At 55.8% G+C, this 20,564-nt stretch overlaps 2 protein-coding genes across 3 annotated transcripts; one reads left to right on the plus strand and one right to left on the minus strand.

The window, feature by feature from the left end:
• Positions 1-1,003: 1,003 nt before the first annotated feature.
• Positions 1,004-8,469, plus strand: KLC3 (kinesin light chain 3; the record flags this gene model as incomplete). 2 transcript variants are annotated; one of them, XM_080909042.1, is made up of 13 exons in its annotated part: positions 1,004-1,071; positions 4,017-4,282; positions 5,150-5,380; positions 5,611-5,680; positions 5,953-6,172; positions 6,507-6,594; positions 6,685-6,786; positions 7,079-7,252; positions 7,558-7,648; positions 7,731-7,771; positions 7,866-7,972; positions 8,063-8,126; positions 8,292-8,469. In XM_080909042.1, the coding sequence occupies exons 2-13, from the start codon at positions 4,025-4,027 to the stop codon at positions 8,349-8,351; spliced, it is 1,506 nt and encodes a 501-aa protein (XP_080765168.1). In that variant the 5' UTR covers positions 1,004-1,071; positions 4,017-4,024. The 2 variants fall into 2 exon arrangements, with proteins under 2 accessions (XP_080765168.1, XP_080765167.1); XM_080909041.1 differs by having other exon boundaries at positions 7,731-7,972; positions 8,292-8,455.
• Positions 7,995-19,330, minus strand: ERCC2 (ERCC excision repair 2, TFIIH core complex helicase subunit). The gene is made up of 23 exons (XM_080909040.1): positions 19,306-19,330; positions 19,020-19,119; positions 17,346-17,423; positions 17,079-17,141; positions 16,829-16,942; positions 15,559-15,675; positions 15,355-15,471; positions 14,873-14,996; positions 14,671-14,767; positions 14,451-14,584; positions 14,192-14,360; positions 13,661-13,779; positions 12,231-12,300; positions 12,036-12,105; positions 11,852-11,953; positions 10,983-11,046; positions 10,526-10,647; positions 9,584-9,676; positions 9,424-9,496; positions 9,233-9,303; positions 8,998-9,141; positions 8,746-8,889; positions 7,995-8,587 (listed from the first exon to the last, which is right to left on the minus strand). Exons 1-23 carry the CDS (start codon positions 19,308-19,310, stop codon positions 8,495-8,497), a joined length of 2,283 nt encoding a protein of 760 aa, XP_080765166.1. The 5' UTR covers positions 19,311-19,330; the 3' UTR covers positions 7,995-8,494.
• Positions 19,331-20,564: the final 1,234 nt, after the last annotated feature.

The following is a 20,564-nucleotide window of genomic DNA, read 5'->3' on the forward strand; positions in this document are numbered from 1 at the left end:
CAACCCTTGGGTTAGAGACCTGTCTCAGCGGTTAAGAGCACTGGCTGCTCTTCCAGATTCAATTCCCAGCACCCACATGGTGGCTCCCAACTGTAACTCCAGTTCCAGAGATCCGACACCCTCACACAGACACACAAGCAGAACACCAGTGCACATTAAAACAAATAAATCTTTAAAGCAAACAAAGCTCCTCTTATTCATGTGTCCGTATGTTCCGTCCACGCATGGGGACGTCAGGTTCTCCTCAAACAACTCCCAAACAATTCCCAGGAATCAGTTTTGGAGATGAAACTAGGTTCTCGAGAAGAGCAGCCTTACCATCTTGTTAGGCAGAAAGAAATACTTATGCACAGTTCTGAGGCTGTAATTATTAAAACAATATTTTTGGAGGATTTTATCTTTATTTTATGTACACGCTGTGTCTGTGGAGGCTCTGGAAGAGGGTGCTGGATCCCCTGGAACTGGAGTTTCAGATGATTTTGAGCCCACTTGTGGGTTCTGGGAATCCTGCAAAAAAAAACCTGGATCCCCTGCAAAAAAAAGCAGCCAGCGCTCTTACCTGATGAGCCATCCTTCCAGCCCTTCAAGAAGGTTTTAATTACGTCTTTATGTGTTTACTTCATATGTGTGTGTGTGTGTGTGTGTGTGTGTGTGTGTGTTTATGACCATTCACATCTGGAAGTCAGAAGGCAACACGTGGGAGTCCGTCTCTGTCCATCCTGAGGGCTTCAGGGATCGAACTCAGGCCCTCAGGATTGGCGATAAGCACCTTCACTGTCTGTGCCTTTTCTCAGAAAAAGTTTTCAAAAGTTCTCAGACTGCAGGTTTCTCCAGACGCTGCGGCCGAGGGCGTGCCCTGAGCACCTGCCGGGGCGTGGCCTCCGTCTGTCCCGCCCCGGTCCTAAACTGCGGATTTCTCAATGTGTGCCGGCCGAGGGCGTGGCCTGCGCACCTGCGGGGGCGTGGCCTTGCCCTGCCCCACCCACCTCAGGAGCCTCTGGGACTGGCGGCAGCGCAGCGGGAGCGGCCGGGTCTTCGCGCAGCGGGGCGGTCCTGACGGGCGGCCGTCAGGTGGGCACGGGGACGGCGGTGCTTCGGGCTCCCCGAGGGCGCCGCGGGGACGGAGAGAGGGGGCTCCGGGCCTGGCGGCCGGGATGAGCCTCGGGGTCCCCGCGGGGCCCTGCCCCGCCCCTAGCCGGGTAGGAAAACAGCTGCGGGCGGGGCGGGGCCTTGTGACGCGAAGTCCGGTGCGGGGTCCCCGCGGCTGCGGGGACGGGCCGGCCGCGCTGTTGGAGGGTCCGGGCTGCAGCCTGAGGGTGCAGGGCATGCATGGTGAGGGAGCCTGCAAGGGGCGTGCAAAGAGGGGGAGTAAGGCAGGGCGCACTGTGGAAACGGAGGCGGGAGGAGCAGAGTGGGAGGCGAGCCTGGGCTTTGTACTCAAGGGAGAGAGACAGAAGGAGGGCGGATTGTGGGTCCAGGTGTCAAGAGGGAAAGAAAAGGAAAAGGAGATGTAAAAGTGCTTGATGCCTAACTGTCGGTTTCCAGAGTCTGACCCACAGGATCCACAAGGTGAGAGGAGAGAATGGACTCCCTTAAGTTGCAAGTTGTCCTCTGACCTTCCTTGTGCCTCTGCACACACAAGAAGTATATAAAGGGAAAAAATTAAATAAGAATCAGGCACCATGATACACATCTTTAATCCCTGCAGTCGGGGGCAGGGGGAGGCAGATGGATCTGAGTTTGAGGCCAGCCTGGTCCACAAAGGGAGTTCCAGGACAGCCAGGGCTGCATAGAAAAACTGTGTGTGTGAGTGTGTGTATTTATTTCTCTATATATATTAGAGAAACTATCAATATATACATATGTATATATAAATTATATATATTTTAAAAGTAAGAAAGAGTCAGATTGTGGGTAAGAGTGTAAAAGGGAGACCAAGTGAATGTGTCATTTGTGTGTATTCCATGTGGACCACACACAGTACTGAGCAAGTGTGACTGAGATGCTGGGTCTGTGTTCAACTCTGTCCTTGTGGCTGACTCACAAGGATGGCCATGGGTGGCAGGGAATGGGCTGTATAATGGTGTTGTGTGGCAGTGTGGAGTGTGTGGAATTGTGTCAGTGATCAGTGATATGTGACTGTCACTGACTGTTGACTTGCTGTGTATCCCTGGGATGGGGATGTGTGTGTGTGTGTGTGTGTGTACTGGTGAAACTCTCTTGGGGCTCCTGTAAGTGCTGGGGACAGCTTGAGTGACAGATGGCTGTGCTGTGCTGTGGCTGTCCCTGTGATTGTTGATCTGGTAGCAGGCTGTGGGAAGCTGCATATGTGTTGTGCCCTGGGGTGGGAGGTGGTGACGCTGACCACACTGGGGGAGCCGGAGTCAGGCTGGTAGAGGCTGACTCCTTTCATGGTCTGTGAGGTTGAGCCTATGCCAGTTCCACACACTCTCACTTGCTTAGGTGCCTCTGTATATGGCATATGGCAGGGTTTTCTGGTTTTGTTTGCAGAGTTGAAGTGACCTCCTATTTCTGACTCTGAGTAATGGGACTTGGTGTGTGATTATTTTTAAATTTACTTATTTTATATGAGTACATTTCAGACACACCAGAAGAGGGCATCAGACCCCATTACAGATGGTTGTGAGCCACCATGTGGATGCTGGGAATTGAACTCAGGACCTCTGAAAGAGCAGTCGTGCTCTAACTGCTGAGCCATCTCTCCAGCCCGAGGATTGTCTCTTTAAAAATTATATGTATTCAGCCCAGCAGAGGTGGCGCACACCTTTAATCCCAGGGCTTGGGAGGCAGAGGCAGGTGAATCTCTGAGTTCAAGGCTAGCCTGGTCTATAGAGCCAGTTCCAGGACAGCCAGGGCTACACAGAGAATCCAAACAAACAATAAACAAGCCCTTGAATAGTCCCGTGTGCCTGTAACCAGTGCTTGGGGTAGCACAGGAAGGTTTAGCCAAGGATGGCTTTGAACCCTGGTCTTCGCTTCTAGAGAGTTTAGATCTCAGGTTTGTACCATGTGCCCGTCCATCAACTTTTTCCCCCTGTGGTACTAGGGATGGCACCCAGGGCCTTGGCAATGTTTGTCTAGCTGTGTTTCCAGTGTCTGCTTTTTCTTTTAAGATTTTTTTCTTTTCAAGGCAGTGTTTTTCTGTGTAGCTCTGGCTAGTCCCAGCAGGAGAGCAGAGACAGGTGGATTTCTGTGAATTCCAAGCCAGCCTGGGCCACACAGTGAGACCCTGTCTAAACAAATAAGGAAGGGAGGGAGGGTTTTGCGTGGTTTGCTGAGCAGTGTGTTCTTGAGTACTGTGTGTCGGTGAGGCGCCCCTCAGTCTCTGACTTGATAACCCCCACAAAAACCCATTTAGTGGACATCACCAGTGATCAGGTGTCAATGGACGCTGTCATCCGTGAGCCACGGCTATCACATGCGACCTCATCAAGCCTGCCTGCGGTGGTTGGGGCCCCTATCCTGACTGTCATGGTCTTGCCAAGCCCCTCCTAGACACCTCCACCCACCCTTTCTCCAGTCCTTTGCTTGGCTTCTCTGCTTTCAGGGTTCCATCCCTCGCCTCCGCCCCCCCCCCCCAGTGGCCTGACTGGTTCCTGACAAAAACACCCTAAGAATGAGCTCACTGGGAACCTGCCGCCTCCACACGCCCCGCCCCTCAGCCCGGCAGAGGTGGCACCTCCGGTCCCAGGGCGCTTAGCAGGCTGGGAAGCTCTGAGCTCGGGTGTCTGGGGACTTGGGGGTGGGGGGGCTGGACCAGGTGAGCAGAGTGAAACGGGGTTCGGGGGGGGGGCTCTGGAACCAGCTGCTGGTCCTCTTAAGAGCCCTGGGTTTACAAAGGTAGACAGTTCCCGGATGAAGGCTGCCTGTGATGAAAAAGGCTCGGGCAGAGAGCTTAGCCGGGACAGATGGACGAGGGGGATGGCTGGACTGAAGAGACTGAAGAAAGGCTGTGTAGCCCAGATGGTGACTCTCTCAACCTCACTGTCCACCAGGAGCGGCCATGTCTGTGCAGGTAGTAGCCCCCGGAAACACAGGGCTGGGCCCAGAACGCCTGAACCCCGAGGAGCTGGTGCGGCAGACTCGGCAGGTTGTACAAGGACTGGAGGCCCTGCGAGCTGAGCACCACAGTCTGGCTGGGTACCTGGCGGAGGCCCTGGCCGGACCGGGCCCTGTGGCTGGTGTGGAGCTGCTGGAAGAGAAGCAACAGGTGGTCAACCACTCACTGGAGGCCATCGAGCTGGGGCTGGGTGAGGCCCAGGTATGTGGGGCGATGGGACAGCTTACGCCTGGGAGGGAGGAGGACCAGAGATGATGGTGTGTGTGTGTGTGTGTGTGTGTGTGTGTGTGTGTAGGGGCAGACTTTGTAGGGGAGGCCCAGAGTGAGGACCATAGCATAGGTAGGAGATCTGAGAAGCATTAGGGATGAGATTTTGTGTGGACCAAATGTGATTCTCCTGTAGAACCTGGGCTTGGAGGGAGTTTGGGGTTTTTCATTATGAATGGAACCCCAGTGAGGGGGCTAGGAGCGTGGCTCAGCAGTAGAGCCCCTGCCTACCCCCAGTTTCTCACTGCTGGATTCTAGGCAGATGCTCTACCACTGAGCCACGCCCCCAGCCCCTCACTGGGGGATTCTAGGCAGGGGCTCTACCACTGAGCCACGCCCCCAGCCCCTCACTGGGGGATTCTAGGCAGGGGCTCTACCACTGAGCCACGCCCCCAGCCCCTCACTGGGGGATTCTAGGCAGATGCTCTACCACTGAGCCACGCCCCCAGCCCCTCACTGGGGGATTCTAGGCAGGGGCTCTACCACTGAGCCACGCCCCTGTTATTCACAGATGGATTTTAGGCAGGGGCTCTACCACTGAGCCACGCCCCTGTTATTCACAGATGGATTTTAGGCAGGGGCTGGTTTACATAGATGGAATAAGAATTAACCCTATGCATGATTTAGGTGAAGTCAGGAATTTCTGGGAAGCTCTTAACCTAATCAGAGCCACATAGTAGGGTGTCTTGAGAATTTGGGAGAACCTGTGTAGAATGGGTATATGCGGCTTGATGTAAAACTCAGGGCCGGGGCTGTCCGTGAGATGAATCCATTCCTACCCATGGTGTCAATGCTTTGCAGGTGCTGCTGGCCCTGTCTGCACACGTGGGTGTGTTGGAGGCAGAGAAGCAGAGGCTACGGGCACAGACACGGAGACTGGCCCAGGAGAACACATGGCTTCGAGAGGAGCTGGAGGAGACACAGAGGCGGCTGCAGGCCAGTGAGGAGGCCGTTGCTCAGCTGGAGGAGGAGAAGAGCCACCTCCAGTTCCTGGGGCAGCTGAGGCAGTATGACCCGCCCGAGGAGAGCCAGGTAGCCGGGGCTACATAGTGAGACTCTTGCCTCATAAACGTACCAGGCCTGAAGCCAGGCATGGTGGCATGCCTTAAGCCCAGCACTTTGGAGGCAGAGGCAGGCCAGCCCGGTCTGCATGGTGAGCCCCTGCCCTAAACAATGAGAGCTACACAGGCAGGCCTGATGGGGCCTCAGGACCTCGGCCTCCAGTGCTTGACTTTCTCAGAACTCCTTCCTGTTTCCCACAGAGGCCCGAGTCCCCCCCTCGCAGAGACAGCCTGGCTTCTCTGTTCCCCAGTGAAGAGGAGGAAAAGAAAGGTATGTGGGAGCCCTGGGCACGATGTCAGAGGGTAACCACACAGGACTACAGGCTAAGCCTGGCCCCGGGGGACAGAGGCCTCTGAGGAGGGAAGAAGCAGATGGCCCGGCTACCAGGACAATGGCAATCAGTCATGCCCGGCTATGGCACCTAACATGCCACTAGCTGGTTAGATTTCTGAAAACCCTGTGTCCTGTCAGCACAAGGCCACACTTGTGACTAGGGGTCTGGGCTGAGGCCCACGGTGGGTGACTCACACCGCCTCCCCCAGGTCCTGAGGCAGCAGGAGCAGCAGCAGCGCAGCAGGGGGGATATGAGATCCCAGCTCGGCTGCGGACCCTGCACAACCTGGTGATCCAGTATGCCAGCCAGGGCCGCTATGAGGTGGCAGTTCCCCTGTGTCGCCAGGCCTTGGAGGACCTGGAGCGGAGCTCGGGCCACTGCCACCCTGATGTGGCCACCATGCTTAACATCCTGGCTCTTGTGTACAGGTGAGGCCTGTCACTGGTTGGGCCAGGACTCTGCCAGGCATAGTGGGGGACACTGTGATCCCCTGACAAGATAAAGCATCTAGGGTAGGAACAGAATGAGAGGGGGACAGAAAAATGAAGGGAACAGAAACCTAGAGAGGCAGTGAGAGCCAGAGTCTGGGCACCAGAGAAGGCCAGGGACATGAGACATGATACTTGAAGGGATGGCAGCGTGGGGACCCAGAGCTAGAGGTGTGGGAGGTGTGAAAAGGGGGACCCTCCCCCCAAGGATGCCTGTCATCCCTGGCTAAGTCCAGCCTGTGACCCCGGCTTAGCCCAGTCCTCCATCCTGCAGGGACCAGAACAAGTACAAGGACGCCACGGAGCTTCTTCAGGACGCCCTGCAGATCCGGGAGCAGACGCTGGGCCCTGAGCACCCCGCAGTGAGCAGCAGGGAGGGAGGGAGGGAGGAAGGGAAGATTCGGGAGGGTGGGCTGCAGGACCCTCTTTCTCTGCCAACTGTCTTCCTACAGGTGGCTGCCACCCTCAACAACCTGGCTGTCCTCTACGGAAAGCGTGGACGTTACCGGGAGGCAGAGCCCCTCTGCCAGCGTGCTCTGGAGATCCGTGAGAAGGTGCAGTGGGAGCCCTTTCTTTCCCCATCACTGGTACCTCAGGCCATCTGGCCCAGCTCGCATTTGGTGGCAAGTCTGCCTTATTTGAGCCTGGAGCACCCAACCATGTGACCTTGATGAGCTTACAGTTCAGTCCTGACTCTGACCTGAACCCTTACACATCCTAGCGGATGGCTGGACTCAGCACCCCATGACCTCTGACCTCACTAATCTCCACACCGCACACTTCCACTTTGTTCCTATCTTCCCAGCCTTGGGACCCTGGAATGACAGTGGTTTGTGTGCACCCTAGGTCCTCGGTGCCGACCACCCTGATGTGGCCAAGCAGCTCAACAACCTGGCCCTGCTGTGCCAGAACCAGGGCAAATTTGAGGATGTGGAGCGGCACTATGCGCGGGCCCTGAGCATCTACGAGGCCGTGGGGGGGCCGCATGACCCAAATGCGGCCAAGACCAAGAGCAACCTGGTAAGGCATGTCAGGTCTGTCCTATCCCAGGCCTTCTGTGGGGGAAGGGCGAGACCTCAGGCTCCCGCAGGCCCTTCAGTACAAAACAACAAAACAGAAGCAGACCCCAGTTCACAGAGTCCTGTGTCGGATTTTACTGTCAGAACAGTTCACCTGTGAGGTGGGAGACTGGCAGGCAGCCTGGTTTCCTGCGCGGGTGGCTCTGTGCTGTAGTAAGCTGAGGCAGGATGCTGGGGAAGGCAGGCAGGTCTGAGACGTTCCCAGGCCTAAACAAGATGGCCACGCCCTGCCCTCCCTGCCCGCAGGCCGCAGCCTACCTGAAGCAGAACAAGTATCAGCAGGCAGAGGAGCTGTACAAGGAGATCCTCAGCCAGGAGGCCCTGCCCGCCCCCCTTGGTGAGCCCACCCCTGCACCCTCCTGCACCCCTTCCTGCATGGCATCCCTCACTTCAGCCTCCATGTCCCTTCTGTCCCACAGGAGCCCCCCAGGGAGGCACAGCAGGTGACGCACAACAGCAGGTAAGCAGGCTCTGCCTCAGGCCTTTATTGGGCCTGGTCTGGGTGGGCCTCCGCCTTGTCCTGCCTTGTCCTCACATCACCGTGCCCTTCCCAGGTCCTGCGCAGGAGCAGTTCCTTCTCCAAGTTGCGAGAGTCCATCCGGCGTGGGAGCGAGAAGCTGGTCTCCCGCCTCCGAGGGGAGGGCATGGCAGGGGCTGCAGGGTGAGTGCTGGGTGACATCAGTCTCAGTGACACTGGTCAGAGCCAGAGACCTTCCCTAACTCACGCCTGTCTTCTTGGGCTTCTCTTTAGGATGAAGAGAGCCATGTCACTCAATATGCTGAACATGGATGGTCCAAGGGCTGCCAGGACGAAGGTGAGGAGCCCGTGATGGAGTAGGGTGCTGCTGGCAGGCTCAGCAAGACAGGGAAGGTGGGGCCGCCCGCAGAGTGAGTTGGTGGGCAGGGCATGAAATGGCTCCAGTGTCGACTGGAAAAGAGCTCTTAACCACTCCTATGCCTTCCCTCAATTCCCAAAACAGCCCCTCAGGGAGGCCGCTCGGATCCTCAGCGCCAGCACGCAGGACTTGAGCCCGCGCTAAGTGGACTGGCTGCAGTGGCCACAGCTTCTCAGAGATCAGGATGGGTGGGTGGTCATCCTGCATGGGCGGCACTTGTGGATCGGGAGCCTGTGACCCGGAATTAAAGGCTGTGCACTGGTGTTGGTGTTTGCCGAGGGCCCGTGTCAGAGCTGCTGTGCGATCTGCTCGATTCGCTGCAGCGTCTCCGCTGACTGCAGCTGCTCCAGACTGAGCAGTGACAGGCCCAGCTGATCCTCCTGGAAGGGGACAGAGGCCAAGGACAGGCGTCAGTCCGCGCACCCAGACTGGGAAGAGGGGACTCTCGCCTGTCCTTTAGCTCCTGAATATGGGGACTGAGGTGGCTAGGAACATGTGCACACCTGGGGGAGGGAGACGCCATGGGGCCCAGGCTTACCCGGTGGAAGGGCTGCGCCATCTGCCGCAGGAAGTACTTGGCGACCTGTACACCCTCATCCACGGTCAGGTTGAGGTTGGAGTCAGTCAGGTGCTCCTGGATCCACCGAGGCAGCTTCCCACGCTTGTCGGCCCGAGCAAACCGCTGTGAGGAGAGGAAGGGGAAGGACATTGACCCCGTGCTGCCCACTACCCTGTGCCCTGTGAGGAAGTTGGGATAGCTTAACCGGTGCCCAAAAACCCTGAACCTCACCTTGTCAGCGAAGACCATGAGTCCATAGTCTGTCTTGCCCCTGATGGCGCGACCCACACACTGGGCTGCATGGCGCATGGCATCAAAGGTGAGGAAGTCATTCTCACGGATCTGGAACTGGTCCCGCAGATATTCTAGACGGGCCTGGGAGACAAGGAGGCTGAGGTGGAGAGCCTGCCCTTCCCCCACACAAGACCCCCTCCCTGCCTCTGCCAGCACTGTTCCCCCCACTCACCTTGAGGATGCGGCTCTGGGTGTAGACATAGGGAACACCGAACATAATCACAGCCCGCCCGTAGTGGTGCACTGGGGGCAGGAGAGCAGGATTACAGTGCGTCCTGGGCTGGCTGCGGCCAAGGCATGTGTGTGAAAAGGGGACAATCCCTGTGCGCCCAGTGGTCCCTGGGCTAAGCCAGGTCTACTCACCAAAATCAATCCCTTCTGACACTTTGCCCCGAGCCACTGAGAGCAGGATGGCCCCGCGGCCATTCTCGCACGCCTAGAGAGACATATGTGGTCACTACTCAGCCCTCGACCAGTCACCTGTTTGGCTGCTGGCATTTCCCTGCCTGCCCCAGGCACCCACCTCTTGGTACTTCTCCAGGGCCACACTGGTCTCAGCCCCATCCTGGGTCTCAATGAAGAGCAGTTTGTTCCTCTGGATGTTCTCAAGGATGCCCTGGGGGTGACAGGGAGGTCAGGGCCTACTTAGGCCAGAGTCAAGCACTCCAGTTCCAGCTCCACTGCCATGGCCTCCCATGAAGATCCTTCTCTAGGCACCCAGCTGTCCAACCTCATTGGCAGTCTGAAGTGGGGAGCCAATCACCACCCAAGGTGGACATGGGGCCCCAGAGTGGCAAGTGACCGGTGGAGGGTCTGACCATAACCACCAGTCTGTCCTCAGATCAAATCTGTCTCTGCAGTGGTGAGTGAGGGACAGACAGCTTACCAGGACAGACTTGGGGTCCAGAAACACCAGGAAAGGTTGCCTGTGCAGCCCAGTGAGCAAACTCTACCAAAGATGCTAAGTATAAGAGTTTTACTTGGAAAAGTGAACTCTGACCCTATTTCACTGAACCCAAATGAGTCTGTGGCATCTCCTAGACAGACTGGCCTCGCAGTACTAGGAAATGACTGTGATAATGGCTCTGCCATTTAACTAAACCCACCTCCCCTAACTGGGAGAGTCCAGAATAGACATCCCACCTGAGAGACACCCACAGTCTACAGTGCCTGTTCAAACACAAGCCTGAGAGCTGGGCTCAGCAGACAAGACAGAAGGGCATCCCCATGTAGCACCAGAACCCCAACCACACAGGTATGAGCTCCTGGAGTCTGAAGCTGTGGTCCAGCCTAACTCCAGAACTAGCACTGAGCCTGCTTGCTGGGGATGTAGTCTGCAATAACCCCCAAAGGTGGGGTAGTCCCCTGTGGTAGGGACAGAGTAGGAGTGCTATTAGCACCCACCAGGAGAAAGAGTGAAGCCATGTGGGAAGAGTTGAGGGTTGGGCACAGTGGGCAGGTGTACCTGCTCATACCACGAGGCTACAGTGCTCTCCATGTACAGGTAGCTGGTGAAGAAGGCCACAATGCCATCGGGGACCACAGCAGACATCTCGAGCAGAAGGTTGCCATAGTTGCGGATAACAGCTAGGAAGAGTAGGTCAGAGACTGGATTCTCTCCTGGCTCCCACTGAGGCCTCCTACCCATATTCCCAATTCATTTTCCCAAGCATCCAAGAGGCTTCTCAAGCCCATGTAACTCGTGAAAGCACAAGAGACATGTAGAAGTGGTTGTTTACTCCAGGTGACACGCAGGAGCCCGGAAGTCCCAGGGGCCCTGTGCTATGTGCTTAGGCTCATATGAAGAGACCCAGGACACTGAGGGTGGGAAGGCGCCTGTGCTAGCCATAGAGGCTGGGGTCTTGCTATGGCAACAGGTCCTAGGCCACCTGAGACCCACTCCGACCAAGCCAGTGACTCACCAATATCTTCTCTGGTCTCAAATTTGGAGCTGATTGCTACCTGATCATTACCACGGCCAATGATCTGGAAGAATCAGGTTAAGGGCAGTGTGACTACACCGACAGTCACAACCCCTTTCTTGAGATGCTGTCTCATGTAGCCCAGGCTGGCCTTTGGACTAGGAGCTCACCAACCTCCTAAATTCTCTGTAGCCAAGGTGACCCTGGTTTTCCTGCCCCACTTCTGGAGTTGAGATTACAGGCAAATGCCTGGAGCTCAACCCATAAGCCACCTGCCTACAGTCACATAGCAACAAGCCCCAGGGAAGAGCCCTCTGTGCTTCTAAGCATGGCTATTCCAGCCTTAGGCAGTTTTAAGACACATGTCACCTCACAGCAACCCTCCCCAGTCCACCATGCCAGTGGCTGGTCAGAAGGACTGATCCAAAAACCCCACAAGACAGGTACACCAGCCGACACTGCCCACTACAAAGTTCACAGTTCACAAGCGTGTGATCTGGTGACTTACCAGCCCCTCCCCGACGATAAGGTTTTAAAGGGTTTCTGACTTTGTGCCAGGCTACCTTGGCTGCTTGTGGGCCGTGGGGTAAACGTGCCTAGTGAGCTGCAGAGGTTCTGAACTACAAAGCAGAGGCTATGAAGCTGAGGACAGCTCTGCCCCAGGCTTCAGAGGGAGGCTCATTACTCAAGACACAGCTGGATGACAAATGACAAAGCCACCCTGAGCAAGATGATGCCCAGGCCTGCGTTGCACCAGTGTGTGCTTTGTGCACATGTGTGTAAGTGCCGTGGTTCGGTTGCTAGGGAGGGACCTTCCCATGTAGGCAGCACCTGGTACCTTCGTGCCCCCACCTGCCTCACCCACTCACCATTGGGCAGAGGCAGACTCGGGCCAGTGTCATGGTGAACGTTGCCATCGTGACGGGGTGGAAGTCCAGGATCTTGGGGTAGATATCCAGTGGGGACAGTGTCTGTAACAGAGACAGCAGGGGAGACCTCAGCAGGATGGCCAGGCACCAGGACCCCTGTGGAAGAGCAGCACAGAGTCCTCACCCCAGAAGTGATGATGACAGATTGGAAGCGTTCAAACACAGGCTTGATGGCCAAGGAGGCGTCCATACAGCTGTGGGACAACACGGGTCACACAGAGCAGAAGGTGACAGGGAGGTCAGGGCTCAGGCTGCAGAATCAAGCACTCCTGTTTCAGCCCCCCTGCCATGGCCTCCCATCCACAGGGTTGCCTCTCACCTGAAGTGCAGAACGGGGTTGGTGATGGTAGGGGTCCTGTCGTCAAAGGGCTCGATGATAATGGTGAAGCCTGGTGGAGGGGCCGGGGAGGCTCACTGTGGTCACTGCCACACATGACCTGTCTGCTACCCTAGATACTCACCACCCAGGGGCAGAACCTCCGCAGCGTCCCCACTTCTGCACAGCCAGGCGCAGAAGCAGAGTGACCTATGGCTTATTACATGGTCCTACAGGTAGGCCAGGCCCGCGCCAGTCAGTCCTCCAGCCTCTCCCACTCCTGCTCCCCACACAGCACCCAGACACATGCCATTGTGGGAAGTTTGCTAGTTCCCACAATCTTCCCATGAACCCAGGAGTGTGCCACCTTCCACTTGGCTGAATCCCTGCTCCAGTGGCCAGTACTGCGGCTTCTTGCAGCCCGCCACACCTCCCAGGGGCACCTGTAGCCCTTGCTCCTATTCTCCCCTAGGCTGTGACTCCTCGAAGGGGAGGACGAGGCTGTTTTTAGATCCTCTTGCTTAGACAGTGCTGGGCCTGGCCCCACTTGTTGACTGAACAAATGAATACATTCATGGATTCTGTTTCACTTGGCAAGAAATGACCAGGTCTTACCTGTCCAGCCCTTGCCAAGGACACAGCAGTGACCAACACAGCCTCAGTCCCACCCACAAGGGCTTTTGTACTAGAGAGCAATGATCTGAGACGTAGCTGGAATAGAGGAGGGAGCAGGCCCAGCACAGGGTGGGCTGGGTGTCTTTCTGAGATCGGAAGGACTCAGGGAGTGATGGGAGGTGTGGGGAGGGGGGAAGAAAACAAGGTCAAGAGAAGGGGCGAGGTGAGGGCTGAAAGCTGTAGGAAACAGGCAGCTGCCGACAGCCCGGCAGTGGGGTGATGGGGGGCATCCTCCTCCTGAGGCTGGCCCAGCTGCAGGATGCCAGCTGACCTGGTTTCTTGGATACAGTAGTAATCCCGGGGGGATAAGCTTTAAAACTCAGTGTAAGGCTGGCGGAGGGGGGGGCAGAGGAGGGGGGCAGGGAGGGGAGGGGGAGGGGAACTAGGGAGAGGCACACACAGAGGAGACATGACAGATGGACCCAAGCAACAGCATCCAGAGCGTCCTGCCATGTGCATCAGCCTGTATCTGTCTCCCTCAAGGTCTTCATGCCCAGCACCATGCTTCTACATCCTGGACTCCTCCTCCCACACCTCTCCCCAGGCACGCTTTTCTGTCCCCATAGTCTATGGCTCCGCGTCTCCCTACCACAGGAACCTCGAAAGCAACGGTCTCACCAAGTGTATCCCTTGCCCAGAACCTGCCAGCTCCCTGCTGCTTCTCAGTTACACACGAGGGCTCCTCACCTGAGGACGGTGAGGTGACCCCAGCACACCTCTGGTCAGGGCCACAGTAGAGAGGGAGGGGGCGAGCTTACCCTTGGCGTAGGTGCTGACGAGAGTGGCGAAGTTAGCAAGGAGTGTGAGTGGGGAGAAGTCGGCCAGGTCGGCGATCTCCAGGGTGTGCAGCAGGGAGCGGAGGCGCTCAGCACAGAACCTGAGAGGCAGTGGGGTCAGGGGCAGGAAGCAGCGACACCTGGGCATTGTGTGAAGCTCTCCCCATACTGTGCAAGACACCAGAGCCACCAGTGCGGGCCGGAGCACGGCACAGTGAGTGCTCACCGCTCACATGCAGCATCTTGTCAGGACTCACGGCCAACAGTCACTCTGTGTCTGTCCAGCCAGGGCCAAGGGCCCATGCTCAAAGAGGAGTAGCCACACACTTTCTCAGGCTCTCAAAAGCTGTGTCCCCAACATAGGGACATGTGTGGCTGCGGCACTCACTGCCAACCACACAGTCCCACGGACTCCCTCCACATCCAGCTCTGACCTGACCATAGCCCTATGGTCCAGACCCCTTTATCACCAGCAACAAGGTGTGGGTCCACGGCTCCCACTGCAGGCCGCACCTGAGGGGCTTGCGCTGGATGCACACGCGCTGGGCCAGGCCGCTGAGAAAGGCAGGTGGACTCTCCTGCACCACATGCTGCACGCGCAGCCGCCACTTCACATACTCCAGCAGCCGCCGCAGGAAGCCCAGGAAGTGCTCAGCGGTACGGATGGAGCCTGGCACAGCCTCTGCGGGGGGGGGCGGGGGGGGGGACACCAAGTCAGCTTACAGGAGGGGTGTGTGAGGGGCGCGGAGGCTTGGGGTGGGACGCAGCTCACCCTGCAGCACCTCGTCCGGCAGCACAGGGTTGGCCAGGTGGGCGTCTGTCTCCCGTGCTGCACTGGCCTCCCGCAGGCCCTCCACCAGGCGCCGGTACTCATCCCGTAGCCGCTGCTCATCCGTCTCCTTGATCCTGATGAGGATACAGGACAGGAGCTGGAATGAGGCAGGTGTCCGGGGCCACTGAGGCACACACAACACCGGGAGCAGAGAGGGCACCTGAGCACTGTCTTCTGCAGGGTGTCTAAGTTGCTCTGGCAACGGTCCAGAGTCCTGCGGGTGAGGTTGACACTCATGGAGTCAATGCAGACATTGTCTAGGACAAAGAGAAAAGGGAGAAAAGGGGAGAGAGCTGGGCTCAGACAGGCTTGGGAGCGGGTGCAGAGGGCCACCATTGTCTGCACACCGACATCCTCCTCACCGATGTTGTGGGCTTCATCGAAGACCACAACGGCCTTGCGGGCCAGCTCTTTGGACACCAGGTCTGCGATCTTGGGGTCCAGGAGGTAGTGGTAGCTGTAGACTACCACGTTGGCATGCAGGATCTGGGCACACAGAGGGGGAGGGAAAGGTTGCCCTGGGACTTCCCCTGCCACACCCACCCCATTCCAGGTCCACGAAGGTGCCACAAAGACAGACACAGCAATGGGTGGGAAGATGGACAGGACCACCCAGGCAAGGGACAAAACAGAGGTAAAAGGATGGTGATAGTCGATCCAAACAGACACACGATGCAACAGCTCAGATGTAGACAGACAGACAGGCTGACACAGAAGGATGGGCTCGATGGCTTATGCCCACACCCTGACAGCTGGGAGCCCGAGGCAGGGTTAGTCCAAGTTTGAGGGCAGTGTGGACTACAAACAAGATCCTGCCTCATAAGAAAACAAAACAACTCTTCACCGAGTATCGGGCCAGGAAGTAGGGGCACCAGCCCTGCCGCTGCCCCAGGGCCTTCAGGTCATCCAGGTTGTAGATGCCCGCAGGGAGGGGCACCTGGCGTCCATGGATGTCAAATTCCTGGGGCAAGGTCAGAGAGCGGCACAGTCAGGGAGAGCTGCTCTGGTGGCCCCAGCCCTGCCCCCCAGTCAGGGTTCTCCCCAGTACCTCGTAGAAGCGGCAGTGAGGCAGGCTAGCATCCTGCTGGTACCGTGCCCGCACGTGTGATGCCGTCAGGCTGTGACACTTCCCATCAACGTCCTTCCCGAAGCGCAGTGGTGTCACCTAGGAGGGGGTCAGAGGACAACTTAAAACAGAGACAGGAAATGGTGTATCTCAGCTATTCTAACCCGAGTCTCCAAACCAGCACATCAGCTAGGGAACTGGGGGGGTGGGGGACGCTTCACCTGATTTGCTATTTGTTTTGTTCTTTTGGCTTTTGACGTTTGAATACAGGGTTTCTCAGTATAATAATCCTGGCTGTTCTAAACTCATTTCATAGACCAGGCTGGCATTGAACTCACGGAGATCTGCCTGCCTCTGCCTCCTGAGTACTGGGACTAAAGGTGTGCACCACCACACCTGGCTGACTTGCTATTTGTTAAAAGAACTTATTGCAGTGATGTAAAAACGGAGCATGGCTAAAACCATCCCATCAGAGCTGGGCATGGCAGCAGGTGCCCGTAATCCCAGTTGAACGCAAACACAAACCGGGGCAACGTGCCAAGGCCCTAAGTCACAATTAAATGTGAAAAGAAGCTGGGGGTGGGGGCATATCTCAATGGTATAGTGCTTGCTAGCACACACAAAGCCAGAGGGGCAATCCGTATCACAGGAAACCAGACGGCTCAGTGAGTGTGGATGTCTCCCACCAAGCCCAACAACCCGATTTCAATCCCTGGGATCCGCACAGTGAGAGGAGAGAGAGAACAAACTCCCACAAGCTGTCCTCTTACATCACATGCATACACATACGCACAAACAACATGTAACGTTCTGAAACATAAATGCCTGAATTTCCCTTTAAACCGACAAAACCCTGAACAGAAAACAAAGGTCTCTTGAGTAGCCCTTCTCTAAAAGCGCTTGGCTCAGCCGTGTTCTGGTTCCGGATCTGAGTGGGTTTCGGAATAACTGCTCAAACATAATGGATGCTGCCGTGAAATTAACTTACTCTGCCTGTATACAAAAATACACAACACTTTGAGTAAGCCACCATTTAGATTTTGACCTGTCCCATAAGGTCACGTGCGAGAATCTTGAGGTGCCACGCTGGCATACAAGCAGTTTCTGACCTTGGCACAGGTGCTACCCTTAGCCAAAGGATGAGCACTGATCTGACACTGTCCCACTGTCCCACTAGTGGTCACCTCACACTGACAACGGGTTTACTCCAAGGCTTGCACTGAGCAGCCCAGGGACGAGAGCGAGGGCTCACCTCAGGATGAATGCACAGGTTCTTTCTTGAGCTCAGAGCCAGTCCTAAGAATGGCAGTTTCTCACCCTCCTGCTGCTCATAGAAGCTGAGCAGCTTACGAAGCTCTTCTATGACCTGCGCAGATGATGGAGCACTAGGTGAGGACCTCAGGACATGCACCAGTCCCTGCCCACCAGGCTACCGAGGGCAGAGACAGGACCACCGAGGCCCAGGGGAGGGGACAGAGCATGGGTTCCGTCTGCATGGCCACCTTCTCAATCTCTGGCACAGTCCGTGAGCAGTAGATGAGTTTGGTCACCTCCAGCGGATAAGCCTGTGGGTGACAAATGGCCTCAGCTCCATCCAGCCCCCTCCCCATCCCACTCCAGCTCCATCCAGCCCCCTCCCCATCCCATTCCAGCTCCATCCAGCCCCCTCCCCATCCCATTCCAGCTCCATCCAGCCCCCTCCCCATCCCATTCCAGCTCCATCCAGCCCCCTCCCCATCCCACTCCAGGTGAGTCAGGGGGCCACTCACCCGTTGGTAAGCCACGATCAGGGCCAATAGAGACACTGTCTTCCCAGTGCCTGAGGGCATCTCCAGGACTCCATGACCCTGAAAGTTGGGCACAGAAAAGACACAGGCTCTCAGAACCTCAGACTTAAACCCTGAGGAACTCTTCCTGACATGTCGCCACCTGGGAAACAGCACACACAGCAGCAGGACAGACAATCTCGGCTCCTCCTGTTTTGCTGGACTATTCACTTTTTTACTCTCAGTCCCCACCCACCTACCCCCAAAGGCCTAGTACTTACTACTATGAACCTCTGGCTGGCTTCGAACTTTTGGAGATCCTGTTACCTCCACTTTCTGAGTGCTGGGATTACAGCCTGAACCCTATTTCTGCGTCCCTCTTACTGACACAGCTAACAGTAAGGTTCTTACTGAGCGGCAGACAGTAGGAACCTTTCCCTCTCTGGACCACAGCATACTTGCTTCTAACTAGCTCCATAGGCCTTACTTGGAGCAAGCTTGTGAGGACTAATACATTTGGGAACCAGCAATATGGCTTAGAGGGTAAAAGCACGTGTGGCCAAGCCTGATCACCCCAGTTCAATCCCCAAGACATACATGGAAGGAAAGAACCAACTCCTCTACCCTCCACCTGCACACCGTAGCATGTATACACACATTCTGAATAAGTATAATTAAAAGAAAAGTTTTTTTTAAAAAGTAAGTTTGGGTTCAGGGCTGTTGAAATAGCTCAGCAGGTAAAGGCAATTGTCACCAAGCTGAACAGCCTGAGTTTGATCCCTAGAACCGACATAAAAGTGGAAGATATCTGGGTGATATCTGGCGCACACCTTTAATCCCAGCACTCGGGAATCAGAGCCAGGTGGAGCTCTGTGAATTTGAGGCCAGCCTGGTCTATGAAGCGAAGTTCCAGGACAGCCAGGGCTACAGAGAAACCCTGTTTTCAGAAAAACAAAATGAAACAAGAGTGGAAGGAAGCCTTCCCTCCACTACTGTGACTGCCAGGTCAATTAGCCTCTGCCCTAAGGCAGGAGGGTTGCTAAGATGGAGTGCTATGCCATCTTGACAGCCCTTTTATATCTTTCAAAAGACCATGTTAGTTATCCCTGGCTAGCCTGAACTCCCCCAGACTGGATGCAAACTCCCACTTTTCCTCCTGCCTCTGTCTCCTTAGAGCTGGTGTTACAGGTATGCATCATCTTAGGCCACGTTAATTCAGTGTTGGGATTTGAGCATTCTACCAACTGAGCTACAACCGTCTCTCCCATATTATCTAATTGTTTTTGGAAACAGACTTTCTAGCTAGTCTGGAACTCACTACGAAACCCAGACTGTCTTTTTAAACCCAAGCAATCCTTCCTCATCCTCCCCGCTGCTGCAATCACACACATATTGTAATTACTGTCACACTCAGTTTATGCGGTGCCAGGATGGAACCCCGAGTTTCATTCATGCTAGTTGGGCAAGCACCCTACCAACTGAGTTCCATTCCTAGCCCCGCTATCTACATTTGTTGTTGGCACACGGTTTCGCTGTATAGCCCGGACTGGCCTCCAAACTCGCAGCGATGCTCATGCCTGGGTCTTCCGACTGCTGGCATAGCATGGCCCGGGCCCCTACCAGGACGTTAGCCTGTGGGAGCCATCAGAGTGCAAGGAGAGCAGACTCGCCACCCACCTTGGCGTCCAGCGTGCGCTTGAGCTCCAGCATGTAGGAAAACTGCTCCGGGTAGATGTAGTCGTACGGGAAGTAGACCAGCAGCCCATCCACGTTGAGCCTGGCGGCGTCGAGGCGTCGGTGCCCGGTGCTCTCGAGCCACCCCGATCACCGCGCCGCCCACCCGCCCCCGTGGCGTCTCCCGCCACGGACCCCGAAGCCTCTCCACGCCGCGCCCCGGCGACACCCACTGGCCTCCCCATCGCCCACCGCAGAGCCGACCACTTTTCCCGAGACCCCATCTCACTTCATGGCGGCTTGCTGCGGCGTCCTCTCGCCCGCCTCCTGAATATTCAACGAGGGGGCGTGACCCAGAGCTCCACCTTCCTCGCGACACCATTGGCTGAGTTCTCCCGTCACTCCGCCAATCGGAAAATCGGCGCATGCGTATGGCGGTGAGAGGGCGGACTCCGGAGAGAAGCGGTGCCCGAGGCATCGCTGAGGATCACCGAGGACTTCGAACAGAACATAGAAGAGAGTCGAGAGAATCGATAGTTCTTTGACGTTTGCCCCTCCAGTTTCTGTCCTGGTTGTCCAAGTCGTGAAAAGAGTTTAAAAGAGAATAACAGAAATTGGAGACCGTTCGCAGCCTTTAAGTTACAAAGGCGTAGTTGCACCATACAATCACGATTTTATAAAATATTGGTGTTCAAACTAAAGACAATAAACCTAAATACAGCTCTTTCTATTTATTGAATCCTTACTCGAGTCAGACTCTACCACGTGTTTTTTAAGCATTCGTTAATATGGGATGAAGAGATGGCTCAGACTTGTTAAAGCATAGGCTCACAAACAAACAAAAATTCACTAATTAAGGGCCTGGAGGGACTGCTCAGCAGTTAAAAGCACTCTCTGATCTTGAAGAGGATTAGGGTTCCCAGTTCCCTCAAATCAGGCAGCTTGCATCACCGTGGAATCTCAAACCTCGGGCCCGTGGAAGGAAGAAGAAACATGAAGAATTTGATTCTGCCCTTTTCTTCCACATGTGGGAATCAACTCAGGTCAAAAGGCAATTTGCGTTTTACCTCATGAGGCATCTCATGAACCCGTCCTGCTCTCTTTTGACACAGCCTCACTATGTAAGCTGGTCCGGAGCTCACTCTATAGCCTGGGCTGGCCCCCCAGCTTCTGACTCACCCACCTCAGACTCCTAAGGGCTTCGATGGCCGGGATGGACAATGCTTATTTCGTATCTCCGTCCGGATCCTTGCTCAAATGTCCCCTTAACCTTTCTTCGTTCCTTCCTTCGTTTCTTTCTTCTCTTCTTTTTCTTTTTGAAACAGAGTGTCTCTACTTAGTTCTGACACCGTCCTATAAACAAGGCTGGCCTCCAACTCACAGAGATCCTCCTGCCTCTGCCTCCAGGGTGCTGAGATTAAAGGTGTGCGCAACAATGTCTGGCTACTTTCTTTCTTTTTTAAAATTTAACCATTTTATTTTTGATGTGTGTGTTTTGCCTCATGCATGTGTGTGTGCATCAAGTGTGTACCTGGTACCCTCAGAGGT

Source organism: Micromys minutus (genome assembly GCF_963924665.1).
Source record: "Micromys minutus genome assembly, chromosome: 32".
NCBI classification, from domain to species: domain Eukaryota; kingdom Metazoa; phylum Chordata; class Mammalia; order Rodentia; family Muridae; genus Micromys; species Micromys minutus.

Coding starts and splice junctions, on each gene's coding strand:
- ERCC2 (XM_080909040.1), bottom strand. Junction 14,585..14,670: donor CTGCAGAAGACAGTGCTCAG/GTGCCCTCTCTG, acceptor TATCCTCATCAG/GATCAAGGAGACGGATGAGC. Junction 10,648..10,982: donor TGAGACCAGAGAAGATATTG/GTGAGTCACTGG, acceptor TACTCTTCCTAG/CTGTTATCCGCAACTATGGC.